Source organism: Pygocentrus nattereri, chromosome 8 (genome assembly GCF_015220715.1).
Source record: "Pygocentrus nattereri isolate fPygNat1 chromosome 8, fPygNat1.pri, whole genome shotgun sequence".
Classification (NCBI taxonomy): Eukaryota; Metazoa; Chordata; class Actinopteri; order Characiformes; family Serrasalmidae; genus Pygocentrus; species Pygocentrus nattereri.
In genome coordinates, this window is record NC_051218.1 from 24,446,082 (window position 1) to 24,474,017 (window position 27,936).

The 27,936-nt window shown below is 40.4% G+C and overlaps 1 protein-coding gene across 9 annotated transcripts in view; it reads right to left on the reverse strand.

Moving 5' to 3' along the window:
• The window catches only part of diaph2 (diaphanous-related formin 2), a 472,316-nt gene extending 449,483 nt beyond the window's left edge, over positions 1-22,833 (reverse strand). For 6 of the 9 annotated variants that reach the window (XM_017698458.2, XM_017698462.2, XM_017698461.2 and 3 more), the window contains exons 1-4: positions 22,696-22,748; positions 21,703-22,073; positions 2,229-2,261; positions 1,173-1,349 (exon numbers count right to left, since the gene is read on the reverse strand). In XM_017698458.2, coding sequence (XP_017553947.1) covers positions 1,173-1,349; positions 2,229-2,261; positions 21,703-21,789 — 297 coding nt within the window. In that variant the 5' untranslated portion in view covers positions 21,790-22,073; positions 22,696-22,748. Of the gene's footprint in view, positions 1-1,172; positions 1,350-2,228; positions 2,262-21,702; positions 22,074-22,559; positions 22,674-22,695 lie in introns of those variants that run through there. The other 3 variants (XM_017698456.2, XM_017698455.2, XM_017698459.2) reach the window with 3 other exon arrangements.
• Between the last annotated feature and the right edge of the window lie 5,103 nt (positions 22,834-27,936).

The window sequence follows — 27,936 nt, forward strand, 5'->3', positions numbered from 1 at the left end:
AAAACTCATCTTTTTAAACTAGCATGTGGTTGATTCTATGTGTTTGTGTTTATGGTTTTGTATGTGTCTATGTATGTTCATGTTCTTACTTTTTTTATCTACCTTCTTTTTTTCTTTTATTATTTATTGTACAGTGTCCTTGGGTTTCTTGAAAGGCGCTTTTAAATAAAAATTTATTATTATTATTAAAACAACACATAACACAAAATAACAACACTACTAGCATATGGAAGCCTAAATCTAAGCCAAAATCCATCATATGGAGCAAAGCAATTGGAAAACCTGTTTATTTTTTTCCTGAAGTATGTGTATGGAAAAAAAATTGTTTGTAAATGCATATTTGTATCTTCTTCAGTCTTGTTGCAAAAGCCATCTCAGGTAGCAAACATAAATATGGTACTTCTCTGCAAATTTTTGTTTTACTTATTATTCATATTTCTATTTCTGTTTATTTTATGTAAAAGAAAAAGAATCATTATAAACAAAGTAAATAGAAACAAATATAATAAATGTAAATACTAAACATATTAATGTACAAACATATAGAAATAAAAATAAAAACGTCTTAAAAATAAGAACGTCTTCCATTTTTGGAAGTGTGATAAATTAAGTAAATAAACATCTGAACATTTAAATGGATAAATGTGCATTCTCTGTAAAGGACATCTACTTACTTTCACTTACAATATCAACTTCCAGCTACAAAATCCAGGCTTTCCTCTCCCACAGTACCTTGGTTTACACTAACTGTTCTAATGTCAGCACATCATATTTAATAGCAGAATTAGCAAGGAGACATATGTTGGGGCACAAAGGAACACATGTCTAGCCAAGGCACTGCTTACGTACTGTAGTCTGTCAAGAGACAGCTCAGACCTTTCAGCTCCCATTTCACACTTATGACTTCAGCTTTCTTTTACCTTTGCTGTCAGAGTGTTGTTCACATTGTTTATGCATTGTAAATATGGCTGCACTCTATACTATATGTTGTGGTTCTGTGATACAAGTGATTAGACTACAGTTTTACAAAAGAACAGCATAGCTATTCCATTAGGATTTTTTGCATGCTCTAAACTAAAATTCTTTGTGAAAATGAAAGCCTAGTTGTTAGGCCCAGACCATGTGACAGACTACCCTGTCTTGGCATTAAAGACACTAAAAAATTAGCTTACCATCATCTTCTCAAACAGGTCCACAATCTCCTTTTCAGAGAGATTCATGGAACGTTCATCAAAAAGCGGCTGTGGTATGGGCAGTTCCGTCTGGGTGGAGACAGGATCTGTGGGGTGCTGGATAACAGGCTTCTCCTTCTTCATGCCTGGTTTTCGGAAACTTGTTATCCGGTCACGCTGCAGGGGCAGAGAGCTGTATTAAAATTTAACATAATCTAATGTGAGAAATTCTAAAACCTATGTTTTGGAGGCCTTCATAACACAGATGAAACATGATATGAATACAGTAAAAAAAAAAAAATATATATATATATATATATATATATATATATATGTTAGTACAGGAAAAAAAATATCTGTTGTTCAAATGACAGCACTCACCTGCACTCTAACTCCTTTACTTACCTACTTTTGTTAAATCTTGCAGGTCAAAACATTTCAAATATAATAAGTTTAATCATATGCACAGATGTGATGTTATTACAACTTACTTGGCATGACAACAAAAACAAACACAGACAATATCAACGACAGTATCATCCCTAAATAAGACAGCAAGGCATGACTACTGTAGGCACAACTGTAGGAGTTATGATGTGTCTGTCAGCATTTGTCTCAGTTACTAGGTCAGAGGAACAACAGACCATGCACCAGTCACTGTTAGTTTGTCAGTGGTAACATGGGGAAGGTGGGCATGCATGTATGGATAAAATGAAAACAGAAGAAATAAATGAATCACAGCATATGTTGTTGTGAAAATTAAACTGCTTGTAAAGAGAGCAAAGCCAAACAAATGAAAATGACAAGAGCAGTCAAGTAAATCCGAAAGTGCTGACTGCATTATTCTGAATAAACAACAGCATGTTGACCCCAGAAGAACTTTGGACTGATTGACAGTAACAGGGTTGACAAAAAGGTCATAAAAATGATTTTAAACATGTTTGGCTTTGATCTCTCCACTGATTGCTTCAGTTTCACAAAGTCTGCACAGTTATAAAGAGATGAAAAAAGTGCAAGAAATAAAATGCTCACATAATAATAGAACAAATGCCTTACCATGTCATCAGCCAATGTTTTAATGTGTATGTTCTGTTGAAGGGAAGGGAAAGGAAGGGATAACACAAAAATGAGGGCCAATGTCATCACTACTGTGTGTATGTGCGCATAAGGGTGTAGCCACTTTTTTACTGAGACATACACACAAATACACATTCACAGAAAAGCATGCATAAGATGAAATACTACATGAGTGAACAGTCTATTAAAAAAGGTATCCCCTAAGGAGTGCCTGAGTGCCCCATCACTCCCAGGCCAAACCAGGCAATGGGTGTCAGGTCAGCATATACTGTATCTGTTGGTGAATAGTACACAACAGGGGGTGTCAGAGCAGATGACGTGGAGGAACTAATTCCAGCAGGGTGTCTTTGCTATATGTTCACCAAAACCCATTACAATGTAATTCTCAACCCATCTGAAAGAGAAGGTTTCAAAGCAAGCTAACAGACTCTTCCACTGTGTTAACTCTCATTAACTCCCATTGTGAATTTCCCCACTGTGGGACTAATAAAGGATCATCTTATCTTATCTTATCAAACTTCTACAGTGCCTTGCAAAAGTATTCGGCCCCCTTGAACTTTTCAACCTTTTGCCACATTTCAGGCTTCAAAAATAAAAATATGAAATTGTAATTTTTTGTGAAGAATCAACAACAAGTGGGACATAAACGTGAAGTGGAACGAAATTTATTGGATGTTTTAAACTTTTTTTAGAAATGAAAAACTGAAAAGTGGGGCGTGCAATATTATTCGGCCCCCTTGCGTTAATACTTTGTATTGCCACCTTTTGCTGTGATGTCTCTATCAGTTTTGCACGTCGAGAGACTGAAATTTTTGCCCATTCTTCCTTGCAAAACAGCTCGAGCACAGTGAAGTTGGATGGAGACCGTTTGTGAACAGCAGTTTTCAGCTCTTTCCACAGATTCTCAAATGGATTCAGGTCTTGACTTTGACTTTGCCATTCTAACACCTGGATACGTTTATTTGTGAACCACTCCATTGTAGATTTCGCTTTATGGTTTGGATGATTGTCTTGTTGGAAGATAAATCTCCGTCCCAGTCTCAGGTCTTTTGCAGACTCCAACAGGTTTTCTTCCAGAATGGTCCTGTATTTGGCTCCATCCATCTTCCCATCAATTTTAACCATCTTCCCTGTCACTGCTGAAGAAAAGCAGGCCCAAACCATGATGTTGCCACCACCATGTTTGACAGTGGGGATGGTGTGTTCAGGGTGATGAGCTGTATTGCTTTTACACCAAACATAACGTTTTGCACTGTGGCCAAAGGTTTGATTTTGGTTTCATCTGACCAGAGCACCTTCTTCCACATGTTTGGTGTGTCTCCCAGGTGGCTTGTGGCAAACTTTAAACAAGACTTTTTATGGATATCTTTGAGAAATGGCTCTCTTCTTGCCACTCTTCCATAAAAGCCAGATTTGTGCAGTGTACGACTGATTGTTGTCCTATGGACAAAGTCTCCCACCTCAGCTGTAGATCTCTGCAGTTCATCCAGAGTGACCATGGGCCTCTTGGCTGCATCTCTGATCAGTCTTCTCCTTGTTTGAGCTGAAAGTTTAGAGGGATGGCCGGGTCTTGGTAGATTTGCAGTGATCTGATACTCCTTCCATTTCAATATGATCGCTTGCACAGTGCTCCTTGAGATGTTTAAAGCTTGGGAAATCTTTTGCTATCCAAATCCGGCTTTAAACTTCTCCACAACAGTATCTCGGACCTGCCTGTTGTGCTTCCTTGGTCTTCATGATGCTCTCTGCGCTTTAAACAGAACTATCCAATAAATTTCGTTCCACTTCACGATTGTGTCCCACTTGTTGATTCTTCACAAAAATTTACTTTACAATACAATTTCATATCTTTATGTTTGAAGCCTGAAATGTGGCAAAATGTTGAAAAGTTCAAGGGGGCCGAATACTTTTGCAAGGCACTGTATCTTTCATTCAACACTTGACAAACCTCAAAGCAACTCCACAGATTTTTTTTCCTGAATATCCAGTGTCATACAAGTAATTCTGAGTGATTCTGAGGGACAGGCTGACTGCTCACGAAGAGAATCAGAAAATGCTTCCACAAACAGTAGACCCAGCTTACTGGCCTCACATATAATGTAAAAAAATCATTAATCACCCCCTCACACTACCAGATGTGCATTCTATCTCTGTAGTGCCAAGGTAGCAGAGGCCCATGGCTACAGAAAGGATGCCCATTTGTAAGCCAGAGCACACAGGAGGAGAAGATGGGGCTCCATATGCCACATGGTGCTAAGACAGTGCTAACGAGCACAACTGTGCTGAGGAACTGCCGTAAAGCAGGCCCTCCTGCAGGTTCTCTCACTCTCACACACAGCCAATCTAGCTATTGCTCACCTTCCCACCTCTTCTTCTATTCAACCATTTCTGCACTGCCCCAGGCAGTAGACAACACACCTCCTTATGATGTGTGCACCCTGCCTCAGCAAGCTCTACAGTCTTTAAGATGCTGTTGCATCTACAAGAATATTTGACATTGGGGGAGTGGGTACATTAGGATGATAAATTGTCTAACAGGACTTATTGCAGCATTTTAGAATTGGGAATGTAATGTAAAATAGCAAAAGATACATGCCCTGGTCCTAATCTTCATAGACCATACAACTGAATGCAGTACAAACAAAATCGCCCGTGCATTTGATAAAGGAATTAATGTTTGCATAATTACATGTTGTTTTAAAGGCTAGTCATTTATACTGCTCATAGAGTAGTGCAATACCAAACAGACAACAGAGCAATTTGTCACATAATAACTTACAACAGAATGCCTTCAGGGATGCATCATTAAAATCTTTATAAAAATCAACTTTTTCATTATGAGGAATGCTCTAAATTCCACAAATGATTTATTAAACTAGCCCTCAGAATATTAGTAAGGACAACACCATGAAATTACTGTCATATAGGTCAAGTTGATTTTTTTTTGCAGCTTGGTTTGGAATTACAGAGGCAGAGATGATGTGAGATATATCAAGGTATCATACAAAATTTATTTTTACATTTTTCAAAGGCCTTATTAAATTTATATGAAATAGCTGACTATAATTTTACTCTGATTTTTATGGAAATGGCAACATACTTTTAGAGAAAGTTTTAGAAGGCAAAATAAAATTAATGTGTATAATGTAACACTTAACAGTAGTGAGACGAGAAACACTTCAGTTAGTGATGTTACTGAGTTTCAGCTCACTAAAAAAGAAAAAAAAAATACCACTACTATTTTCTATGCATGAATGGAATAGATGCAATTACTTCTGTTCTACTTCCTGAAATTTACACTGTGCCACTAGGTGGCACACAATTTCCACAGAATACTTTCCAGAGAAAAATTCCTATACTGAAAATAGGAATACTGCAGTTTACCAAGAAAAGAACATTTGCTCAGAAAATCATTCCTTCTATGGAAAAGCGTCAGCAGGAGAAAAGGCCAGTGCTACAAAAAAGTTTGAAGGGAAATCAGATTGTTTCAATTAGTGCTAAATTACGATCAAATGAAGAATCAAGTGTTGCTAAATTTGCCGAACAGGCTGTGCTACTATATGCCGTTAACAATTCCTGGCAGGTTTCTATCATTTTATTAGCATAATGCTCACTGTAAGACAGTAAACATTTAAGAACTGTCCAAATATAACTTCACCATTTTTCACAAGAATCAAACACACTTAAAAGTCAAAACCTCTTTACCACATGCCATTACTACAACACAAGTAAGGTCATGCTAAGACGGATTAAAAATTTCATACAAAACTGGAAGTGGTGCCATGCAAAACTGGAGTGCCCCATAGTCAAAAGCTTCTTTAGCTGCATGCCTCATATCTGTCTACCTGCTTCCATCCCTTCCTATTCACTGCTAGCATGTTAGCTCATTTAGCTGAACAATTATTTTAAGATTTTGCATTTCAGAGCTGCGGTTGCTTATCTAAATAGGTTTGCTCTGCAGAAAAGGCCAACACCCTGACACCACCCTTACTTTCACCGTTCTTGAACAACACATAGTCCTAACCTGACTGATTGCTTTCCTTCATATTTCTTTGCAGTAAAATGACCAAGTAAAAATGTTCTAATTGTAATTTTAGAATGTGAATAAAATACATCAGATTACAATGTGGGTTTGTAAAAGATGAACAGATTTAAATGGGAATTCTACAGTTTTTTTTCAGAATTGTACACAGTGATGGTGATTGGAACCAGACCTCTAAAGAGGTTAGTACTTCTAATAGCCATACCTGTGTAAGCTATTAAACAGCTACCAATCTGTCATCAATTTGTCTCTTGTCTGATCCATGGCTTTCTGATGGTTCTGAAATAAGGTTTGGGTCCAATTTAAAAAAAAACAAAAAAACAACAACAACAAAAAAAAAAAAACGAACAGTAACAGCAGAGTGTGTTGAAAGGCGAAATAGTACACACAGATTTTATTATTATTACTGTTTTGCCACTATTCAACCATAATCAACATTGCACATAAACAGACTTGTGTAAGTTGGTCAGCTGGTTATTTTGGACAGTAATTAAAATGGCTTTGTTTGTGTTGTAGACATCATAATCCCTGGCTTCTATCACCACCACACAGAATTAAGTCACATCTTTCACATATTTTGACAGAAAATATCCAAATCAGGACCACTGCTGTTTTAAAACGTCACATGATACATGGCTCAATACATCTCCAAACAGACTCACATAAAGCACTTCTCTTTCCTTCATTTCACCAGGAAGTAATGTTCCCTCCTGGGAATGCATTTTTTGGAATTCCACAGCTTCACAAAAATTGGATAAACATAGTCTAGTCTTTATCTTTGTAACCAGAGTTTAAGTTGTTGTCACTGAAAACATCTGTCTGGTGGAGATTACAACTAGTTTGAAGGCTAGAAGTATGTTACAGTTTCCTGTGTTTGGACTGAACAGCCATCTGGCCTGGGTATCAATCATAACAATGCTTGCTGTCTTCAATCCAAACAGAATTTTAGTGCTTTGCTCTAATAAAAAAGGCAGGTTTTCTATCCAATTTACCCTCATCTAATTATAAGTCAGACAAAAATAGCATATGACTAAAATGCAATCCTAAAGAGGGGCTCTGTTGGAACAGCCCAAAACAAGACTTGTTGACTTTAAAAGGGAAAGAACTTATTTCAGGAAACCTGAGACAGTAACTTTTTTTCAGAAAAAACATGTGTGTTTCCCCAAAACTAAATTTATAGTGGTATGTCACAATGATGGTGAAAGAAAGTTGTTCACACTATGTCACAAGCTTTCAGAGGAATACCCCCTACACAAGTTATTTTTCTAGGCATCAACCAGGAAACTGGTTATGAAAACCATGGGTATGACTCTCAGAAGGCTTTGCTTTGCAGGGTTTATAGGAAACAGGTCAGGAATAAGAGTAAAAATAAAAAAAGAATTCCTGAAGAAAAACTGCAAACATTCTTAATAAACACTAACAGAAAAAAGCCAGATAAAATGTGCCAGGTTCTGACTTCAAAACTCTGCTGATACCCCACCCCACACCCTCCCAACCCCCACCCCACACCCTCCCAACCACCATTACAAAGTGGGCATTATGCTGAGCTTCTGGCTGAAAACGAAAAATATCCATTTGAAAGGGTGATGTCAGAATGAACAGCCTGTGTCTTCCCTCAGCAGCCAAAGCACCCAGCACCACTTCCCTTCTCCACTTCCTGTGTACCCTTAAGCACTTATATATGCTTCATTTCCTGGCATTTCTAACAAGTCTCTAGAGACCAGAGTTTTCTTTCATTTGAGAGAAGTAGTATAGCATAGGGACCTTCAGCGGCTTTATCAGTTGCCAGAATTCAATAAATGAACCAGAATACACCTAGTTCATTTATTTATATAAGTACTACAGCTTTGACCACACTCGAACTCTGACCACGAGTAACCAGTCATATTATTAATTTCCCCAACTTCTCAGCCTTTCAAAACAACTAAATCATGAGTATTTGAATATGTCTTGTTTACACAGGATAGTATAAGCTTCTTAAAAACACATCTTGCCTCGAAAAAGGCATTCTAACACTTCATCTGAGTTGTTCTCAATATATTTAATACTCCACGATTCTTTCCAGACAAATAAATTAAGCCGGTGTGGCATGCACCTGCCCCCCAGGCCCCAACAATGACAGCCGCGAGAGCCGGCAGGAAGGCAGGGCCCCAATACCCAGCGGCGACGAACCTCAGTGAGGACTGCAGCAAGCGTAGAGGAGGCGGAGCGCAAAGACCCAGCTCCCCCAAAGGACACGAGACACTGGAATGACGGCGGGAGGAGGAGGACGACGACGTTGCCGGCAAGAGCGAGTCCCGAGCTCTCCCACCTGGGCCCCACCCCCGGTTACGCAGCGAGGCTGCTTCACTACACCTCACGCTTGACCCAGGCGGGTAAGCTGCCAGCTGGGGGCGGTAACGAGGAGGTGGAGCGGCGAGCTCTCGTCCCCTCTCGGCTCAGGTGCCCTTAATGAGAGCCAACTGATGCTGATCTGGCTGGCAGCGTGAGCGCCACAGCGTTGTTTGTGTGTTTATTTTGCATGGAGTAAAGAAACATGGCTGCTGCAAACCTGAACCATGCCTCCACGATCCTCCTTGAGCCTGGAGTAGCACATGTGGTGCTACAGCTGGCCAATACACAAAAGCACACAAGCAATGATATAATAGGAACAACAATACTGGAGAACTGTTTTGAAAAGGAAAAAAAAAGAAAAAGGTGTATACATTTCTATTGAGACTATGCTATTCAGACATTTCGCCTGGATTTCTCCTATGAAAACTCATTTGAAATCCATGAGTCGATCTGATTTAAGCAAACTTCATGTTAGAGCAATCTACAAAGTAAATAATGTGAAAAACAGCTTTTTGAATGTAAATCTAGACAGTGTCCAAGTAGCAAGATTATTATTACTAACAAAAACAAAATGTAGAATAAAAAAATAACCAAAATAAAAAAAACAAAAGCAATGAGATTGCAAAAGAATGAAAGTAAAATAATCTAAAATGAATAATATTTGAATTAAGTATAAAAAATTAAATGTATGAGCAACTGAAATGGTCTGAGTCTGTTATGAACCCATTGCTAGTATAAAACGTCCAATTCAGGATTACTTTGACTGGTTGATTTCTGACAAAAGCATGTTATCATAAGCAGTGAAGGGGTAAAGTTACAGTGCAATGCTATAAAGCCAGAATTCTACAAACTCAAATAAGCATCAAAAGTGCTTATATAAGACTCAACTTTTCAAGTACATACACAATATATACATACATGATACAGACACCACCATAAATGGGAACACAACTAATGTTTAAAATTTTCTGCATATTTCAATCATTCAGACTTAAGCAAAATTGTGCAAATTGATGCGAAATACTTTATCTTCAAAAATACTTGTTCAATCAGAATTGTCTACATTACAGGTAATAGGAACCAGACACGTCATGTGTTTAAAACCTCCTTTTTACAGACATCAGTTAGATGAAATGATGACAAATATTGGTCTGATAAGGTTTTAGGCTTGATTTTTTTTAATCCAGAGAGGTATATTCAGGGCACTGTAAATGGTAATAGTGAATAGTAATTATTTACCAATTATTTACCATTATTTTACCATAAACAACAGACAGATATAGAACTCCGAAGACATGTAGGTTAATTTTGGATAGCAAATAAAATGACATTGCAGACACTGCAACCCCTGGTTCTTATAACCATAATTATAAAAAAATCTGTAGAATCACATCTTTCACATCTAACCACACTGAACAACTTGATTCACACCTAAATACTAACTGAATTTTGCAATTATGAAAAAAAATGAACAAACGCAATGAAGCTTCCTTTCAACATTCAATACTGTAAATACAGATGAACATACCTTAATCTGTAACTTATTCTGTGGGTAAAAATTGTTTTGGAGTTCTAATAAACTTCCATAACATTGTATAGGGTTGTATCACTCTTAGCAAAGAGGTTGTATATAGTACCAACAAACAGCTCTTAGGCTGTAACAATAACAGAACATTTTTTATGTTACACAGAACAATTTTAAAAGGTCCTTTGAATGATTTGAATGGTTTACAACAGGTTTTCTATCATAGGAAAGAACAATTTAACCATGTGAAAAATCAATTAGTATTCAAATGTTTCTTTGAGTATTGAATGTTCACAGTTATATGTATAGTCACAGCTAAAGAATCTTGTTTACTTATAAAAAAACCCCTCAAAGAACCATTTTTAAGAAGATACTTTATACTGGAAAACAAGCTTTTGTGAAATTTTGTCATTCCATTGACAAAAACCTCCTAACACTGAGGCTTGTTATTAGTTTTCACTATAACACTGCTAAAACTAAAAACAAATACTCACAGAAAATAGTAAGAAATGCAAAACATGAGTACACTATTTAAAATAATATCAATAAATATATAATGATAACACTAAACCATAAAATGTTGCCCAGCAGAGATATGGGATACTTGATGAGAGCATGGGATGCTATGAGAGCATTAGAACAGCTGCCTCAGACTGATTTTTCCTCAGGAGAAGTGAGGTTAGTCAGGAATAGCTAAAACAATGCCCCAGAACTAGCTCCAAGCATGGTAAATTTACATCTTTCATGTTTCGGTGAAGGCGTTACTGTTTAAAAGTTGTTGCAGTACTGAAACTCTCTAAGAGAGGCTCGGAAGGGTTTATTTAATCATTTATTTCGAAAAATACCAAAGAATAGCTGAATTGTAAAATCAGGAAAAGAAGCCCTGTATAGTGCAGAGGTATTGAGCATTTTCCTTCACAGATGTTATGCCCAGGACTAATCCACAAATGACCATGCCAGCATCATCTAAGCAGGGCACCCAGCAGGGAAAAATACTGAGACAAGCTCCCAGCATGCTTTATACACCCCTCTGTCTATTCTCACCTAGTCAAACCAGACCAGCTCTTTCTGCAGTACACGTATGGCTGAAATACAAGACATCTGGAAAGTGGGTCAAATGTTTATTCTATATTAGAGAGACATTGATAGGAAGGCATTATGAGATACAGTTGTGCTGTGCTAATCTGCTGTCGGCACAGCTTATTACATAACAACTGACAGGCTTAGGCCTATTTTCTATTTTGAGAACAACATTCATTTTGTGTTACAATCATTTAGCTGTGGGCCTTTTATCTATCTTTAGTCTACTCAGAATTGTCCAACATGAAAATTCTTTGCCATGAATTACATACAGAGGCAACCTGAACAGTTTGATTTCCTGAATTTCTCTCACATGATTTCATCCCACAGTCTTTGTAGACAAAAGGGTCATGCAAGCTGAATCAACTTCCTTTTATTCATTACGGGCAAACAAAATCTCACTTAACCACCAAAAAAATATTTCAGAAAGAAGTTTGTGCCAAAAGTGTTTGTAGCTTCATTATGATAAAATTTCAATCTCTAACATTACAGTTTTGTAACAGACCAGGAATTGGTATTGTCTCTATTTGGTAGGGTAAAGTTAATTGATAATGTTTACTAGGGAGGCTTTACTAGCAATACTGATACAGGGTATTGGCCTGATACTGTGCATTTACTTGCACTCATACTCCTAAAAATGCACCAATGCCAACATCTGCACTAATGAACAACTGTCACAAGCTGGCAGCAAACAACGGTCAGTCAGACATAAAGTGTCAGTGTCAAGTGTCAGTCAGACATAAAGATGTAGATTTGTGCCAGGAATACACTGTGCGACTGCAGCCCATTTTTAAACGCACACAATCACGCAGGCTAACAAATCGCCTACCAAGGTTTATACTCTGTTTGAACAAATAGAATGACGTATAAACACACACACACACACACACACACACACACATACAGAGAGAGCAGAGCTGCCTGTAGGGGCTGCATTTCACATGGCATGTCAACTGGACTAAGCATTTCTGTACAATGTGAGCATATAAATAGTAGGCTCTGCCCATACACAATGGTCTGTTCAAACATACAGTGTGAGGTATCACCAAAGAACTGTTGTGTATTTCTAAAAATCAGACAGTGTATGCCTGCCTTTAGATGACATTCAATTACAGCTTAACCAGTCAAAAAGACTCCAAGAAGAACTCAACACATGAACTCTTTGGGTGTGATTCCTGCTGTCACTGAGCCTGTTTATACCTGCCCACTTCATATGTATCTGGACTATATCCTGAAAAGATTTTAGCCTCATGCATTTGGTTGTCAATTGAATCTCCAATTGCTGTGTGGGACAGAATATGAAAATCTGTTTGTTACACGGCAACCAGTAACCCTTTGTTTTTCTGTTTAGCTTGCTTGTCTACAGTTTGTTTCACACAGTGGTGTCTGTCCATAATGTTATTAAGCATTCTGTGTCATTCAGGCCCCAACCATGTGCATGCTCCATGATTATGTTCCCTGCAGACACAGATCACATGCCCAGAGACATACTGCATGGGAAGGAGTTTCATTTGTACTAGAAGGGTTTTGCTTGTCGAATGCTTTGGAAAGATTGATATATTTACACTGCTATAACATGTGGCTCAAAGGCATCTCAGACCACCTTCACTCGTGAAGTGGTTTGAGCAATGAAAATATTATGAAGCATACTGTACATACAACTGTACATAGGTGCTTTCCTGGCACAGAACAAAACCTACACTTCTCCACTACAGCAATACTCCAGCCAAGGTAAATAATTTAGCTAACATAGCTAGCTAATGCATGACATTTGAAAGTCGTTATATTTTAATGTTTTAATTGTATGTAGTAGATTCGTAAAATTCTTACTGATTCATACCTAATATTTACCTACATAAATTACACTGGCCTGACTCAGCATGATCAGTAAACACATCTGATTAGCTGTCAGAATACATTGGCAATCATTTAGTTTACCCTTGGAAAGAGAGGTTAGATTTACAAAGCTAACTCTGAAATTCCATCCATCCATCATCTTCCGCTTCTCCAGGGTTCGGGTTGCGGGGGCAGCACCCTGAGCAATGAGGCCCAGACCTCCCTTTCCCCAGCCACTTCCACTAGCTCCCTGGGAGGGATTCCGAGAAACTCATTTCGGCCGCTTGTATTTGTGATCTCGTTCTTTCGGTCATTACCCAAAGCTCATGACCATAGGTGAGGGTGGGAACGTAGATCGACCGGTAAATCGAGAGACTTGCCTTATGGCTCAGCTCTTTCTTTACCACAACAGACCGCTGCACCCAGCACCAATCCGCCTGTCAATCTCCCGCTCCCTTGTACCATCACTCGTGAACAAGACCCCGAGATACTTGAACTCCTCCACTTGAGGCAAGAGCTCATTCCCGACCCAGAGAGGGCTCTCCACCCTTTCCCGCCTGAGAACCATGGCCTCGGATTTGGAGGTACTGATCCTTATCCCGGCCGCTTCACACTCGGCTGCAAACCGATCCAGTGAAAGCTGAAGTTCACGGCCTGATGTCCCCAATAGGACCACATCATCTGCAAACAGCAGCGATGTGACCCTGAGGTCACCAAACCGGACACCCTCCATCCCTTGACTGCGCCTAGAAATTCTATCCATAAAAATTATGAATAGAATCGGTGACAAAGGGCAGCCCTGACGGAGTCCAACTCTCACTGGGAACAAGTCTGACTTACTGCCGGCCATGCGGACAAAACTCCTGCTTTGTTTGTACAGGGCCTGAATGGCTCGTAGCAAAGAGCCATGTACCCCGTACTCCCGAAGCACCTCCCACAGAATACCCCGGGGAACACAGTCGAATGCCTTCTCCAAATCCACAAAGCACATGTGGACTGGTTGGGCAAACTCCCATGAACCCTCCAGAATCCTGGAGAGGGTAAAGAGTTGTTCCAGTGTTCCACGACCAGGGCGGAACCCGCACTGCTCCTCCTGAATCCGAGGTTCGACTATAAGCCGTACTCTCTTCTCCAGTACCCCTGCATAGACCTTACCAGGGAGGCTGAGGAGTGTGATTCCCCTGTAGTTGGAACACACCCTCTGGTCCCCCTTTTTAAAAAGAGGCACCACCACCCCAGTCTGCCAATCCAGTGGCACCACCCCCGATGTCCACGCAATGTTGAAAAGGCGTGTCAGCCAAGACAGCCCCACAACATCCAGAGCCTTGAGGAACTCGGGACGGATCTCATCCACCCCTGGAGCCCTGCCGCCAAAGAGCTTTTTAACTACCTTAGCGACTTCGGCCTCAGTAATGGACAAGCCTATTCCCGTGTCCCCAGACTCTGCCTCCTCACTGGAGAACGTGTTGGTGGGATTGAGAAGGTCCTCAAAGTATTCCTTCCACCACCCAATGACGTCTTCAGTCGAAGTCAGCAGCACACCATCTCCACTATATGCAGTGCTAGTGGCACACTGCTTTCCCCTTCTGAGCCGCCTGACGGTTTGCCAGAATCTTTTCGGAGCCGACTTAAAGTCACTTTCCAAGGCCTCACCGAACTCTTCCCACACCCGGGTTTTTGCCTTGGCAACGACTGAAGCCGCAGATCGCTTGGCCTGTCGGCCAGCTGCCTCTGGTGTCCTACAGGCCAACCATGTCCGGTAGGACTCCTTCTTCAGCTTGACGGCATCTCTCACCTGGGGTGTCCACCACCGGGTTTGAGGATTACCACCCCGACAGGCACCAACTACCTTGCGACCACAGCTACAGTCAGCCGCTTCAACAATGGAGGAGCGGAACATGGCCCATTCTGAGTCAATATCCCCCACCTCCCCCAGCCCCTCTCAAGGAGATTGGACCCAGAGCCCAAGCTGTGTGTTGAGGTGAGCCCGACTATATCTAGCCGGTATCTCTCAACCTCGTGCACCAACTCAGGCTCCTTCCCCGCCAGTGAGGTAACGTTCCAAGTTACAAAAGCCAGTTTCAGCAACCGAGGATCAGAACGCCAAGGCCCACGCCTTCGGACACTGCCCGATCCACAACGCACCGCACCCCTACTACTGCCCCTCCCATTGGTGGTGGGTCGATGGGAGGGACTCTGAAGTTCCATTTTTGTAAAACATTTGTAATAACAGTTACAGAATTGGAGCAATAGCCGATAACACTGTAAAAATGCAAAAAAATTGTGTTGCTCCAATTCATATACAAATTCAATCCTGAAGCATATTCTACAATGCTCCTGTCACTATAGTAAATACTGTACACAAAGCCCCCACCATTTCAAGAAATCACGGGTTTGTAAATATTAGTAATTTGCATAACATTGCAAAACTGGTTTTTCCTGTTCCAACACACCTCAAACACATAAAGGCTTAGTTTATTAGCTGAAGAGTTGAAACAGATGTGTTAATCCCTTTAAACTTCTTCAATGTCTGACACTGAGGATAAAAGGATAAGATGCATTAAATGAGCTGGGCTGGGGGCCGGGTTGCCAATGGGTCTGGCCAGGGACGTGGGGTTCCAAGTCATCTTAAAGCATTTTTATGCTTTCTTGCCATCTTGTGTTATTTCAGAATGGAAAAAAAAAACTAAAAGAATAGGTTGCTTACATGGCCACTAAATGGGCAAACACAGTGCACGACGGTCAGGGTTTCATTTAATAAACAGCCAGCTTTCCATTCACACGCTGTACAAATGATATTTGCATTTACCAAATAGAGTAGAAAAAAAGTTAATTAAGTTATGTTTCTATCCACTACAGTTACACAAAGAATGTGTTAGATGACTTAGGCTATAATGACTGGGGACTGCATAAAAACAAGCAAAATGGAGAGCTTTAACTCAGTTTTGGCCTTAAGGCTATGTTCACACAGGAGATGAAAATGGCCCAAATCCAATCATCTCACCGAATGCGTGGTTTTTTTGTTTGGTTTTTTTTTGGTGTTCAAAATATCTTTTAAATGTGACCTATATGTGGCATTAGTCTGGAAAAGAACAAATGTTGCATGTTTCTTTACTTGACGCACTCAACCAGAGGTGAACAATCATGACTGCCAACGAATGCCAGACCACTTCCAGAGCATTCAGTTTCATCTTTACCAGCATCACAAGAGTGAACATAAAGCTTCATTGATTAACAGCTGGGCTCATTACCCAGAATGTGTTTTTGGATAAGCCTCAGAAACATCACCACAAATGTTTACGAGGTCTCAGCAATGTGACCTTATGATGAATGTGGAGTTGGACTGATGTAAAAGTCACAAGAATTTTGATCTGGCTCTTCACAGTCACACTGCTACATATCAGATATTGATCAGATTTCAGTTCCACATGTGAAAGTGTCTCAAAACTGAATTGAAAATGTCAGATTCAATGTGATTCTTGCTGTTCACACTGAGACAGTATCACATATGAATAAAAAGATTGTATTTGGGCCACTTATACCTGCTGTAGGGCTAAGCTTTACAACCATTTGCCATCCTTTTACGACCGTTTTTTTTTTTTTTTGCAGCTCAGAGATGCCAGGCAGGACGAGCAATGGTAATGAGGGTGGAAAACTGTGCGACAACATGCACCTTTTATCTGTGATTTCAAATGAGCTTTGGATCAGGCATTTCTGAGTGCCAAAGGCAACGATCGAAAAGCGCCTTCAGCAATATTCTAACTTTTCCACCTCGTCCTAGCATAAAAATTTGCTATAAACTGCTGGATAGAAAAAACTCTGATGTTGGCATTGAAGGAACAGATAGACCAAATCATAGCTGTTTAATTTGGTGTTTGGATCTATAGCCTGATTGCTACCTTAACATTAGATAAGTAAACTGGCTACAGAGCAGTGCCACACACTACAGTACAGGTTTGATTCTGTCCATCTGGTGCTCTGTTGAAATAGGTTTAGATAATAAAAAGAAAAAAAACTAATGTCTGAGAGAGAAAAAGTCAAGTAAGTGACAAAAAAGCCCAGTTTAAACCTGGTTTGTGGTTTTTGGGACTGTAGCATTTTGAGCACAGGCTTGTTTGCAACTAACCGAGGCTAAAATGACTCAGTCAAGTGACTGAGGCTACATTCATATTACAAAGCTGAATTGGAATAAATCCAATTTTTTGCCTTAATGTGACACATCTGATGTTTTCAGAGCTGTGTGGACACACAAATCTGATCTTTTCAAATCCAACCAGAGCCACCTTCATACGTGGTCCTAAATCAAATGAATCAGATTAACTTCACGTCTTTTTTCTTCCATTAATTTTGAGTAAAGAAGGCTGTAATGTGAATACAGCCTGAGTGAAAGCCAAAATCAAACTTGTTCTGTGGTGTGCATTTTTAATGAAGGTCTGTACACCGGCTGCCACATTCTGCAACAACGCACAGCAGCACTCTTCTACTCCTACCCATGTTAAATTTCTCAGCACATCACTCAACTTTTTACCATTAAAATGTAAAATCAAGCCATATCGAGATCACACAAAACCACAGTAGATCTAACACAACCATATACAATTCAACAAGGCCTTCGGGCACACCTCAGTATCAGAAGTAAGGTGTCTTGAAACTACCATCTCCAAGGTGGTAGAATACCAACACTGTATATGGTGCTTGCTTTAGAGCAGAGGTGTCCAATCTAAGCTGCAAAGGGCCAGTTGGGCAGTGAGTTTTCTATTCTAATGCAGGAGCACACATGATCTGCTGCGGAAGACTAAGGCAAATGCAGTACTATTGGTGGTATTTTAACATACGGTTTTGTAAACTAATATGTGACTTTGGATACAGCCTAAAAGATTAAAACAAGTAGAATCAAACAGGTACAAACAGGCATTGAAAGGTAAAATAGATTTCTAGATGTACCATTATTTTTTTAATTAAAAACACTGCATACAAAAACTGAGATGATAAGTGTAGGATGCATGTCATTTTGGGTAGTAAGTAACATGACTGTACTCGTGTTGTACACACTGCAACTTCTGGCTACATTCATCGTCATTACAAAGACAGAGTTATCATATTACTCTCTACAATATTCTCCATAATCTATTGTTTCAAATCAAACCACTCTGAATGGCTTTGTAGCTGTACAAATGAACTTGCAAAAACTGGTGGAATTTCCCTTCGATGATCACACTGCAATACCCTAGGGAACTCAGCCCTTTTTATGTAAACTAACAGAATTTAGCAAACAGTAAAGAGGATCTGGAAAAAGGAGAAATGAAGTTACTTAAGCAGCTTTTTGCACATGAAATATTAGGACTGCTCTTGGAATCTCAACTGTGCAGTTTGCACAAGATGCAGTCTGTCTGAAATGATAACTTTTACAAGTTTCTATTTTTCATCAGAAGTAATATATTTTATTTACAAAATGACAACACTAACAGAAGTCAAAATTGCCATATGTGTATTCATTCAGTCAAACACGCATTTCACTTACTGAAGTCAGAAAATCTTCAGCACAAACAAGAACTGAAAATAGCCTGTGCAAACAACGTAATGAAGGCTGTGGGAACATGATGTCAGTGGTTTGTAGATTCAATGGTTAATTGTGTGCAGGGCACTTGCAAAGTACCATAAACTGTTATACTATGAGAAGTAAAACGTGACATTCAGTACTGCTATGCAGAAAAACAAAGTATAGAGGTGTGATAAATTTGTCAGACATCATGACGCACTGGTTTAGTTTCAAGTGCACTGTTCAACAGGACTTTTAAAATAGATTTTAATAAAAGGCCATAACTGGCTTTGTGAATTGTTAGGCTTTTTTTCTGTAAAGCATTCTTCTAATCACATACAACAATTCTCAGTCGTAGCAAAAATAATAATAATAATCTTTTGCTGTATAGTACCTTACTGTTTCCATAAGCCTATTTTCACTGTTTGGTTACTCTATTACTAATATAACAAATTGCCTTACCCGGTCATAAAAAATTGATGAATATTAAACATTTTGAAATGTCTACTACATATTAACATGCTATCTCGATAATAAGACTAGCAATGTGACAGCCAACCAATTACGATATTTGAGTATTTATAAAATTTTATGAACGGATATCCGGTTAATGGCAGAGAAGGGAAAAAAAGCAAAACAGAAAAAATGGCCTTTGGCTGAAATTAATGTAGAGCTGTCTTACCTTTTTAGGTGACAGCAGTGAGGCTGCAAAAAAAACGCAGCATGGGGGAACCACGTAGATGAACACATTGGGTTTTTTTTTTTTTCATTGAAATTAAAATGGCTAAGGGGATAAAAGGTAGGTTTTCGTGGAGGGTGAGTAACAATACAGACTAAAGAGCCAAAACTAACTATAGCTAATGGATGTTGTCATCTTCCACAGATGTTTTTCCTCTTCACTTAATGTGCCAACATATTAGTTTGTCACGAAAATATAAATGTTTCTGGACCTTACAACAGAGTAGTTTAGCAAAGGATTAGCAAAATATAAAACAGAAAAAAGTATATCATACATACTTGCAAATATGATATTCTGTTACACAATTATGTAAAATTGGCTTTGCACTTAATTGTTGGTCTGTATGTCCATTTTTCTGTGATGAAACAAATACCCAAATAGTAATTTTGGTATTTGAATACTGGCATTTTGAATGGTTAACCGAAAATTCTTGTAACTGTGCAGATTACTACTATTTTTTAAAGATGGTTCAAGAAAAGTATGAAAGAATGGTTTGTTGGTGCACACAGTACTGACAAAATATGACAAGCTGACAGTTTCTCTCTGTTTAGAAGTGTTTTAGTGCTAGAGTTGGCTGTGTCTAATTAATGTTTTTTTATTTTGTGTAATGAGACTGAGAATCTATTTGATTCAATAATCCAGTCCGTTTTAACTAAACCCGTCACCAAGATTTCTGTCTCAAGCTTTCCTGAAAGGGCAAAACGAAAGCTCACAATCTGAAGTGGCTCCTCAGATGAATGCTGACTTCCTTCGCTTGTGCAAAAAGTTGTTTTGCAACAGTCAGAGCACAAGGTCTGAGATCTGTGCAGCAGGGTTGGGCAATAGGGAATATGCCTGGCCCTCAGACAGGACACATAGTAGTGTGAGCTCAGCGCTGAGGGAGTGAGAAAGAATGTCTGAATGACATCAGCATTCAATCAGGCAGCATAAGAGAGGATGTAGCCAAGAAGCCTTTAGTTAGTGCTAGTTTAAGTGCGGGGTGGGGTTCTAAAGGAGTGGTACAACTTTCAGCCATTTACCCTTATGGCTCAGCCTAAAAGCCCAGTCACACAGGCCATGTCAAGGCTAATAAAGAAGGATGACTGCATTGCTGTTCTTGCTGTAGCACTCTTCAACTGCACATCTGTTAAACTCTGAGCTACAGCAGCCCATGTAAATCTCTGCCTCAGACCACAATGTGATTACATTCCACAAAACTAATGGATAGAGCAGATTCTTACAGCTTCTTCATAAGGACTCCACAGCTACCAGGCATTCTAAGGGAAAGCCCCAAGTGAAAGAGTCTTAATGTCAATGCCCCCACAGGAAGAAACATCAATACAGAACTCCTTAATGAAAAAGAAACAGACTTAACAATAAAAGGAGATAAGTGTACCTGAAATTGAAGGGGAAAAAAAACACAGATTTTGCTAAATTATCATTGCACAGTCCTACAGTCAGCTGATCCTAGCTACTTCCCATAATGAGAAAATCATTCATATTTCCAAGTAACAAACCTTTGGGAGTTGAAGCTGTCCTGAGGAGCTGAGACTCGTAATTAGTACATGTGTGAAAAGGCAACTTTAAATAGACTCCGTCCCACATAACATCCAATAATTATAATTAGGCTACATATTTAGGGGCTACATTTCAACAGAATGATCACAGGTCATTCACAGTCGCATTTGAAATACGAGACACCCCTGTATGCGAAGCCATGCAGTAAGCAAATCCCTACATGTACCACGTGCCATGTGTTGACAACTTTTCGGCCAATATAAAAGTGCATTTCCAAGAGTTTTTTTTGTCAGTTCTTATACTCCACAAGGTCCTAAACCTGGTCCTGGAGTATCCTCTGTCCTGCACATTTTAGTATCTTCCCTGTTCCCAGCACAGCCAATTAATGTCATGAAGGACTTGTTTATGAGCTGAGAAGTTGGATCAAGTATGTAGGAAGCAAGGGAAACACTAAAATCTGCACAGCAAGGGGTACTCCAGGACCAGGGTTGGGAACCTCTAACATACGCTTAACAGGATACAAACCGGGCATACAGTTCGTGAAAGTAATCCAAAACACTCATGTCCTGCGTAGCATCATGTTAAACTTACTGTGCACGTACTGAGCCTAAACATGGTCTTTGCTATCAGACTGTACATCAATAGGAATCAAGGGAAACTTAATATACTACACAGTTTACACAATGGTACTCAATCCTCAAGTCTTAACATGATTCAGCTGTCAAAGGGGCACAGAACGATAACGTTGATTCAAGCATAGGAAGTGTGTGGAAAACCTTCAAATATTAGCCTAACCTCCAAAAAAGTTAAAGTGCAACTAGCCGTTAGGTTTCACACGGTGTACCACTGAAATTTACGTACCAGCTTTTTGTTTTTACTCTCATCCTCATTTGATTTCTTTCTGGAGGACTTACTGGGGTCCTCTCCACCACTTGCTTGTTGATCCATGTCCGATAAAAGCTCCCTTTGGAAAGTTCAGATGCCCTGTACCAGTTTAAAAATATCCAGTTTTGCGGTTTTCAGAAAAAAAAATCAAGTTTCTTCAAAAGCCATACCATCCGGGGAGAGAGGACTGTTTGCAGAATTATTCCACGTAGTGCAGACTCTTGATTAAAGTAGCCAAACTTTGACACCGCAGCCTCTGTAAAGTTCTCAGAAAGGTGTGGTGTGTCTCCAGATGTCCAGATGCAGCCTTGTCCAAATCAGTTCCCAGTCTTCGGTCGTTGTGAAGTCTGCCGGAGAATCAATTGGTTTAGGTTTCACTTCAAAGTACTCAGAAGAGGTAGTTTTTTTTTTTTTTTTAAAGCACATGGTCTTTATCTAAAAATCGGTAACGTTTCGCGCTTACGTTAGCTAACTCTGCTTAACTTATCTAGCAAATGTAAAATATGCAGCATAATGATGCAAACATAAATGGGTCAGATATGTTAGCATATGTTAAACGGCTGTCATTCTCTGACAGTTGATGTGAACACATAAACAAACTTGTTAGTAGACAATGCAATTGGTAAATGTAAATGTGAGTCATGTAGTTAGCTGTCCTAGCCTAAAAACAGCACGTGATTTGCTTTCAAAACTCTGTTGATAAAATAACCAAGCTTAACGAACTGAGCACGACAAACGTCGTTATTCATTAATATTTTAAAGGCATTTATTTGGGAGAGAAATCACCGTTGATATGCAAGCGGTTACTTTGAACACAGGAAACTGTTACCCACCAACACGTCCCTCAAAACAGGACCACGAACTGAAAGACAGTTCCTAAACGTATAGCTCGTTTTAGCCGCTAAAACAGGCACAATTAAAATACAATTTAAAAAACAAAATATTCACAATAGGCTAAAGAAAACTCACAAAATCTCATCCAAGGCTTACCAGCACAACCAAGCTTTAATGCCAGGCCCACTATTAGTCCGCCTATCGACGTTCCCGATTTGCCCTGCGGTTTGCTGCAAGGCTGGAAGAGCCAAGTAGCGATTGGTCAGTAGAAATGTCGCTCTGTACGTCCAGTTCTTCAGAGTGGACGAGTAGGAGGAGGAGACTATTTTTTCACGGCATGGTCCATTTATATCTCCATGATAAGGTCGTTACGACGGTGCATCGTCAGGAATAAAGAAGCGAGCGTGAATGAATATACGTTATAAATATATATAATATAGTATCACATGACGTGAAAAGAACAATAAACATAGCTTTAGAAATTATAATATTGAAGCTACATAGCGCAGGAACTGCCCAAGCTGAAATATTCTGTAATATTAACCTTTTTAATGATAGATATCTCATAGTAATATACATTATATTTATGTCCATTAAGATTAAGACAGCCCGCGACCCTGACGGAGAAGCGGTTTGGAAAATGGATGGATGGATGGATGGATGGATGGATGGATGGATGGATGGAAGATTAAGACAGCAGGCTTAATGGAGTATACAATATGGAGCACTGTAGAGAATTAGAGCAAGTGAGGCACAAACGTCCATTTTCCTCTTCCAGACACTGTGCAAATGTTATTCACTCGCAAAAAGCATTGTTTCAGTGCTACTTAACATTCTGTACATGTCACAAGAATAGAGTCAGACAAATGTTCTGAAGCGAACCTACAAAAGAATAATAGGCTACAGTCTATCCAGACATTACTCATAGGCCTGATACAAGATTCAAGTGTAGCTAAGCTAATTTAAGAGCTGGTGAACAGAAAATAACTGATAATTAAATAGTGTAAAGTATTTTTATACAGTAAAATACTAACATACTCTAAATCATGCAATAAACTGCAAATCATAGTTATTGTCAAACAAAACATGTGTTTTTGTTGTTTTAAAATTTTATTACATAATTTTAAATGTCCTTGTTAGCTACCCAACCACTACCAAACTGCAGTAGAGCTATTTAATCCCTTAAAATCCCTTAAAAAGTTGAGCTATTTAATCCCAGGCTTCATTACATACTACGACTTATCATTATTGAATAACTACAGAGACTTCAGTACAAATTTGCTGAGCTATTTGTAGGTTCTGGAAGTGTGTATTAAAACTTTTGGGTCTTGGCCATTGAATAGTTAATTACTATATCTAAACCAGATTTTTCATTACAGCCAGTTAGCATCTAGCTCATAGCATTTACACATTGCTGTGGGAGTCTGTTTTTGAAGATTTCATGAATTGTCTTTTTTTTTTTTTAACCTGTCATGTCTGGCCATTTTTGCAATCGGAATGGTAATCCGAATGTACTGATGTACCAAACATATTTGTTTTCACAAGAAAAAGCTCTATAGGTTACTAAAGCCTATTCTTGTTAAAGTTTTTATTTTATTTGTTTGGCCAGGCCTGACAGGCAATAAAAAAGAGGACAGGAAAGAAAGAGAAGAAGGGAGGAGAGAGAAAAAAAATAATAATAATAATAAATCATAATAATGATAATTAAGTAAGTAAATAAATAAATAGAAAAAAATAATAATAAAAAAATAAATAAATAAAAAGAGAAAAAACAAATAAAATAAGTAAATAAACAGACAACTAAATAAAAATAAATAGATAAATAAGTAAGTAAATAAAAAAAAATAAAAAATAAAAAGGGAGGGGAAAAAAAACAATTATACAGATATACATACATATACATATTCACATATACATATACATATACATATATATACCCAGACATAATTCTACTATTTGCTGCTACATACATACACATGTTTACATATCTATACATATGTCTCTATACATATACACCCACCCACCACACACTACTGTTTGCAGCAATGTGTATATGTGTGTATATGCGTTCACGTGTCATGTGTCATGGAATGTGCTCAGCAATGAGGGCAAGAAGCCGCAACCATGCCCCCGTGGTCCAGAGACAGATAGGGAAGGACCCGGGGGACCCGGACCATCCACAGCCCATTAGGAACTCAGGAGACCTGAGGCCACATGCTCCGACGGCCACCGCGTGCACGCCCCAGAGGACGAAGAATGGAGGCCCCAGACAGAGCGCCCACAGACAAAGGGCAAGTGACCGGAGAGCCAGAGGCAATGAGCAGCCCACCCCCCCGGCAGGCCAACATCCCCAGCATGAGCCGAGCATGCGGCCCCCGAGGGCCCAGGCGCCCGAGACCGGCCGACCCCCGGCAGGACCCCCCCCCATGCCAGAGAGGCCCAAACCACCCTCAGGACACAACCGCCAAGGGAGCAGGGCAGGGACCACGCCAAGATGTCCAGCCATGCACCCAGGGACCCACAGGACACCCATACCCCAGGGGGCGGGGGCGGAGTCGGCAAGCAGCGGGGAGCGGTGGGGAGGGGTAACTCCTGCCCACCACCATGTACCACAGATGTCCAGGCTCAGCAAGTCATAGACCCAGGCCCAGCTGTCCACACACACATGTTCACATGTACCCACACACACCCACACCCACACTCGCACACACCAGTCACCCACTCATGCATACACACGGAACATACATGGACTCACAGTATCGGCGGGCGGACACCAGCACGGGTCAGCAGTAACCCAGGGAGGCAGCCACCCCGGCCCCGAATGACCGGCCGGTCCCCCCACCAGGCAGGGTGCACCAAACCGGGGTGTGAGAGGACCCGCCCACCCCCCCCCCCCCCCCCCCCCCCCCCCACTCAATATGTGTGTGAAATGAGAAGAATGTGTGTGAGCTACAGTGCAATTAAAATTGGAGGGACAGAGGCAATGTAGTAAATTGTGTAATGTGTAAATAAAATTGAGGGGCAGGTAGCAGTGAGCAGATAAGTGAGGTCACATCAGCAGCGCCACCCACCAACACCTGCCCCCCAAAGCCCTGTGTGTACTGTACTGTGTCATGAAATGTGTCATTGTAAGGGGGGAAAAAAGGGGAGGAGTGGGACATCACGCATCACAGCGAGCAGAGCCAGGTAGGTGGCCCTACTCACTGTAGCATGGGCCCCCCTCCCCCAGAACCCCCATGTGTAGTGTGATGTTTGACTGAGTGGGAGGAGGGGAAGGGTCAGGATAAGAAAGACCGAGAGGCAGAGAACTACCCCTCGGAGGAAGAGAGCCAGCTGGCGCTAGCTCACTAGGCACCCCGGTTTCCTACACCCAGCCGCGGCGCAGGGAAGGCCGGCCCTGGGCCCGAAGCGGCCACGACCCCAGGACACCACCGTGCTCCAGGCCGGCGCCCGCCCACACAGCTGACACAGCACAAAACATACACACCCACACGCACACAAGAGACAACAATTATCACACATACACATACTCACGGTTACAATACACATACTCACAATTACAATACACATACTCACAATGACAATACAAACACAAACAACACACACCCACACGCACACAAGAGACAACAATTATCACACATACACATACTCACAATTACAATACAAACACATACAAACACACACACATACATACCAACACAAACACACTCACCTGCACAAACTTTACACACACCCATATACACGCAAACACAGTGGTCCTGGGTCCAGAACGAACCGGCCCTATGTGGTTGTCCCCCTACTTGAGTGCCCCACCCCTCGTCCCGGGAGGCATCCAGAATCCTGGAATGCCAGACAGACACCCCGGCGCGCCCCAGACCCCCCACCACCCGGCGGTGCGCCCAGGGGATCACAGACCCCTCCAGCGCAGGGAGGAGCCCAAACGGGGGACGGGCGACCCCAGGCGCCAAGACCCCAGACCCCGCACCCCGGCCCACACAGAGGAGGCCAGCCCCCTGGACGGGGCCAGCACCCACCCCCACGGGTCCCCAGGTCCCCACCCCAAGACCGTGAGCGCACACATCCAGGCCCTCCACCATCAACAACAGGGCCCGCACACAGAAACCGCAGAGCGGCAGCCCCCCATCTCCAGTCCAAGAGCCATCAGACACCCAAATCAGTAACATGATTGGGTGTAAATGAACATCCCAGAGAGGCTTGCAGAAGTAAAGATGAGGAGGGGTTCAACACTCTGTGAAAGACTGCATGATCAAATAGTGCAACAATTCAAAAACAACATTCCTCAACTCTCTGTATGACAAGGGACAAGGCCAAAAACCAGTATTTGCTTGCCATAATCTTTGGGCCCTCAGGAAGCACTGCATTAAAAACAGACATGATTCTGTAGTGGAAAATGAAAGCAAAGAAGAAAGCATATGTATGGTATAGGGGTGCCTTAATACACATGGTGACTGGCACATCTGTGAAGGCATAATTAATGCTGAATGATGTATATGTGTTTTGGATAAATATGCTACCATCCAGACGACATAATTTTCAGGGAAAGCCTTGATTATTTCAGCAAGAAAATATCAAACCACATTCTGCATGTATTACAAAAGAACAGCTCTGTAATAAAAGAGTCTTGGTGCTAAACTGACCTGCCTGCAGTCTAGACCTGTCACCCACTGAAAACACAAAATTTGTATTTTGAGATAGTATTTGTAATTTGTAATTTTGTTTCATTTATACAAGGAATACTAGAACTGTTGAGCAGCTGAAATCCTATTTTAATCAAAAATGGGAAAACATTTCACTTCTAAAACTACAGCAGTCAGTCTCCTCAGTTCCCAAACGCTTACAGAGTGTTGTTAAAAAAAGGGGTGATGAAACACAGTGGTAAACATGCGCCAACTTTTTTTGCAATGTGTTGTCGGTATCAGATTTAAAATGGGCATATGCTTTACAAAAAACAATAAAATTTCTCAGTTTCAACATTTGATTCATTGTCTTTGAACAATTTTCAATGAAATATAGGGTTTAAATGAATTGCACTCATTGAACTTTGTTTTTATTTACATTTTACACAGCGTCTCAACTTGGAAATGGAGGTTAGTATTGCTGTATGTTTAACCAGTTGTTCCTGCACACATTGAGACTATTTTCACTTTTCCCTGCTTGTAATTTTGGTTTAGAATTCAGACTTTGATATTGAGAGACTAATAACAGTGTAAGTTCAATAACAGTACCTTGTTTAATCCTTAAGCTTAGGGTTCTTGAACTTTTTCAGTCATTAATGACATCACTCGTATTGTAGTGTATTAGAGATGAAAGGATTGGAAGCAATATTTTGAAGTGTTATCAAATGGTCACACCTTA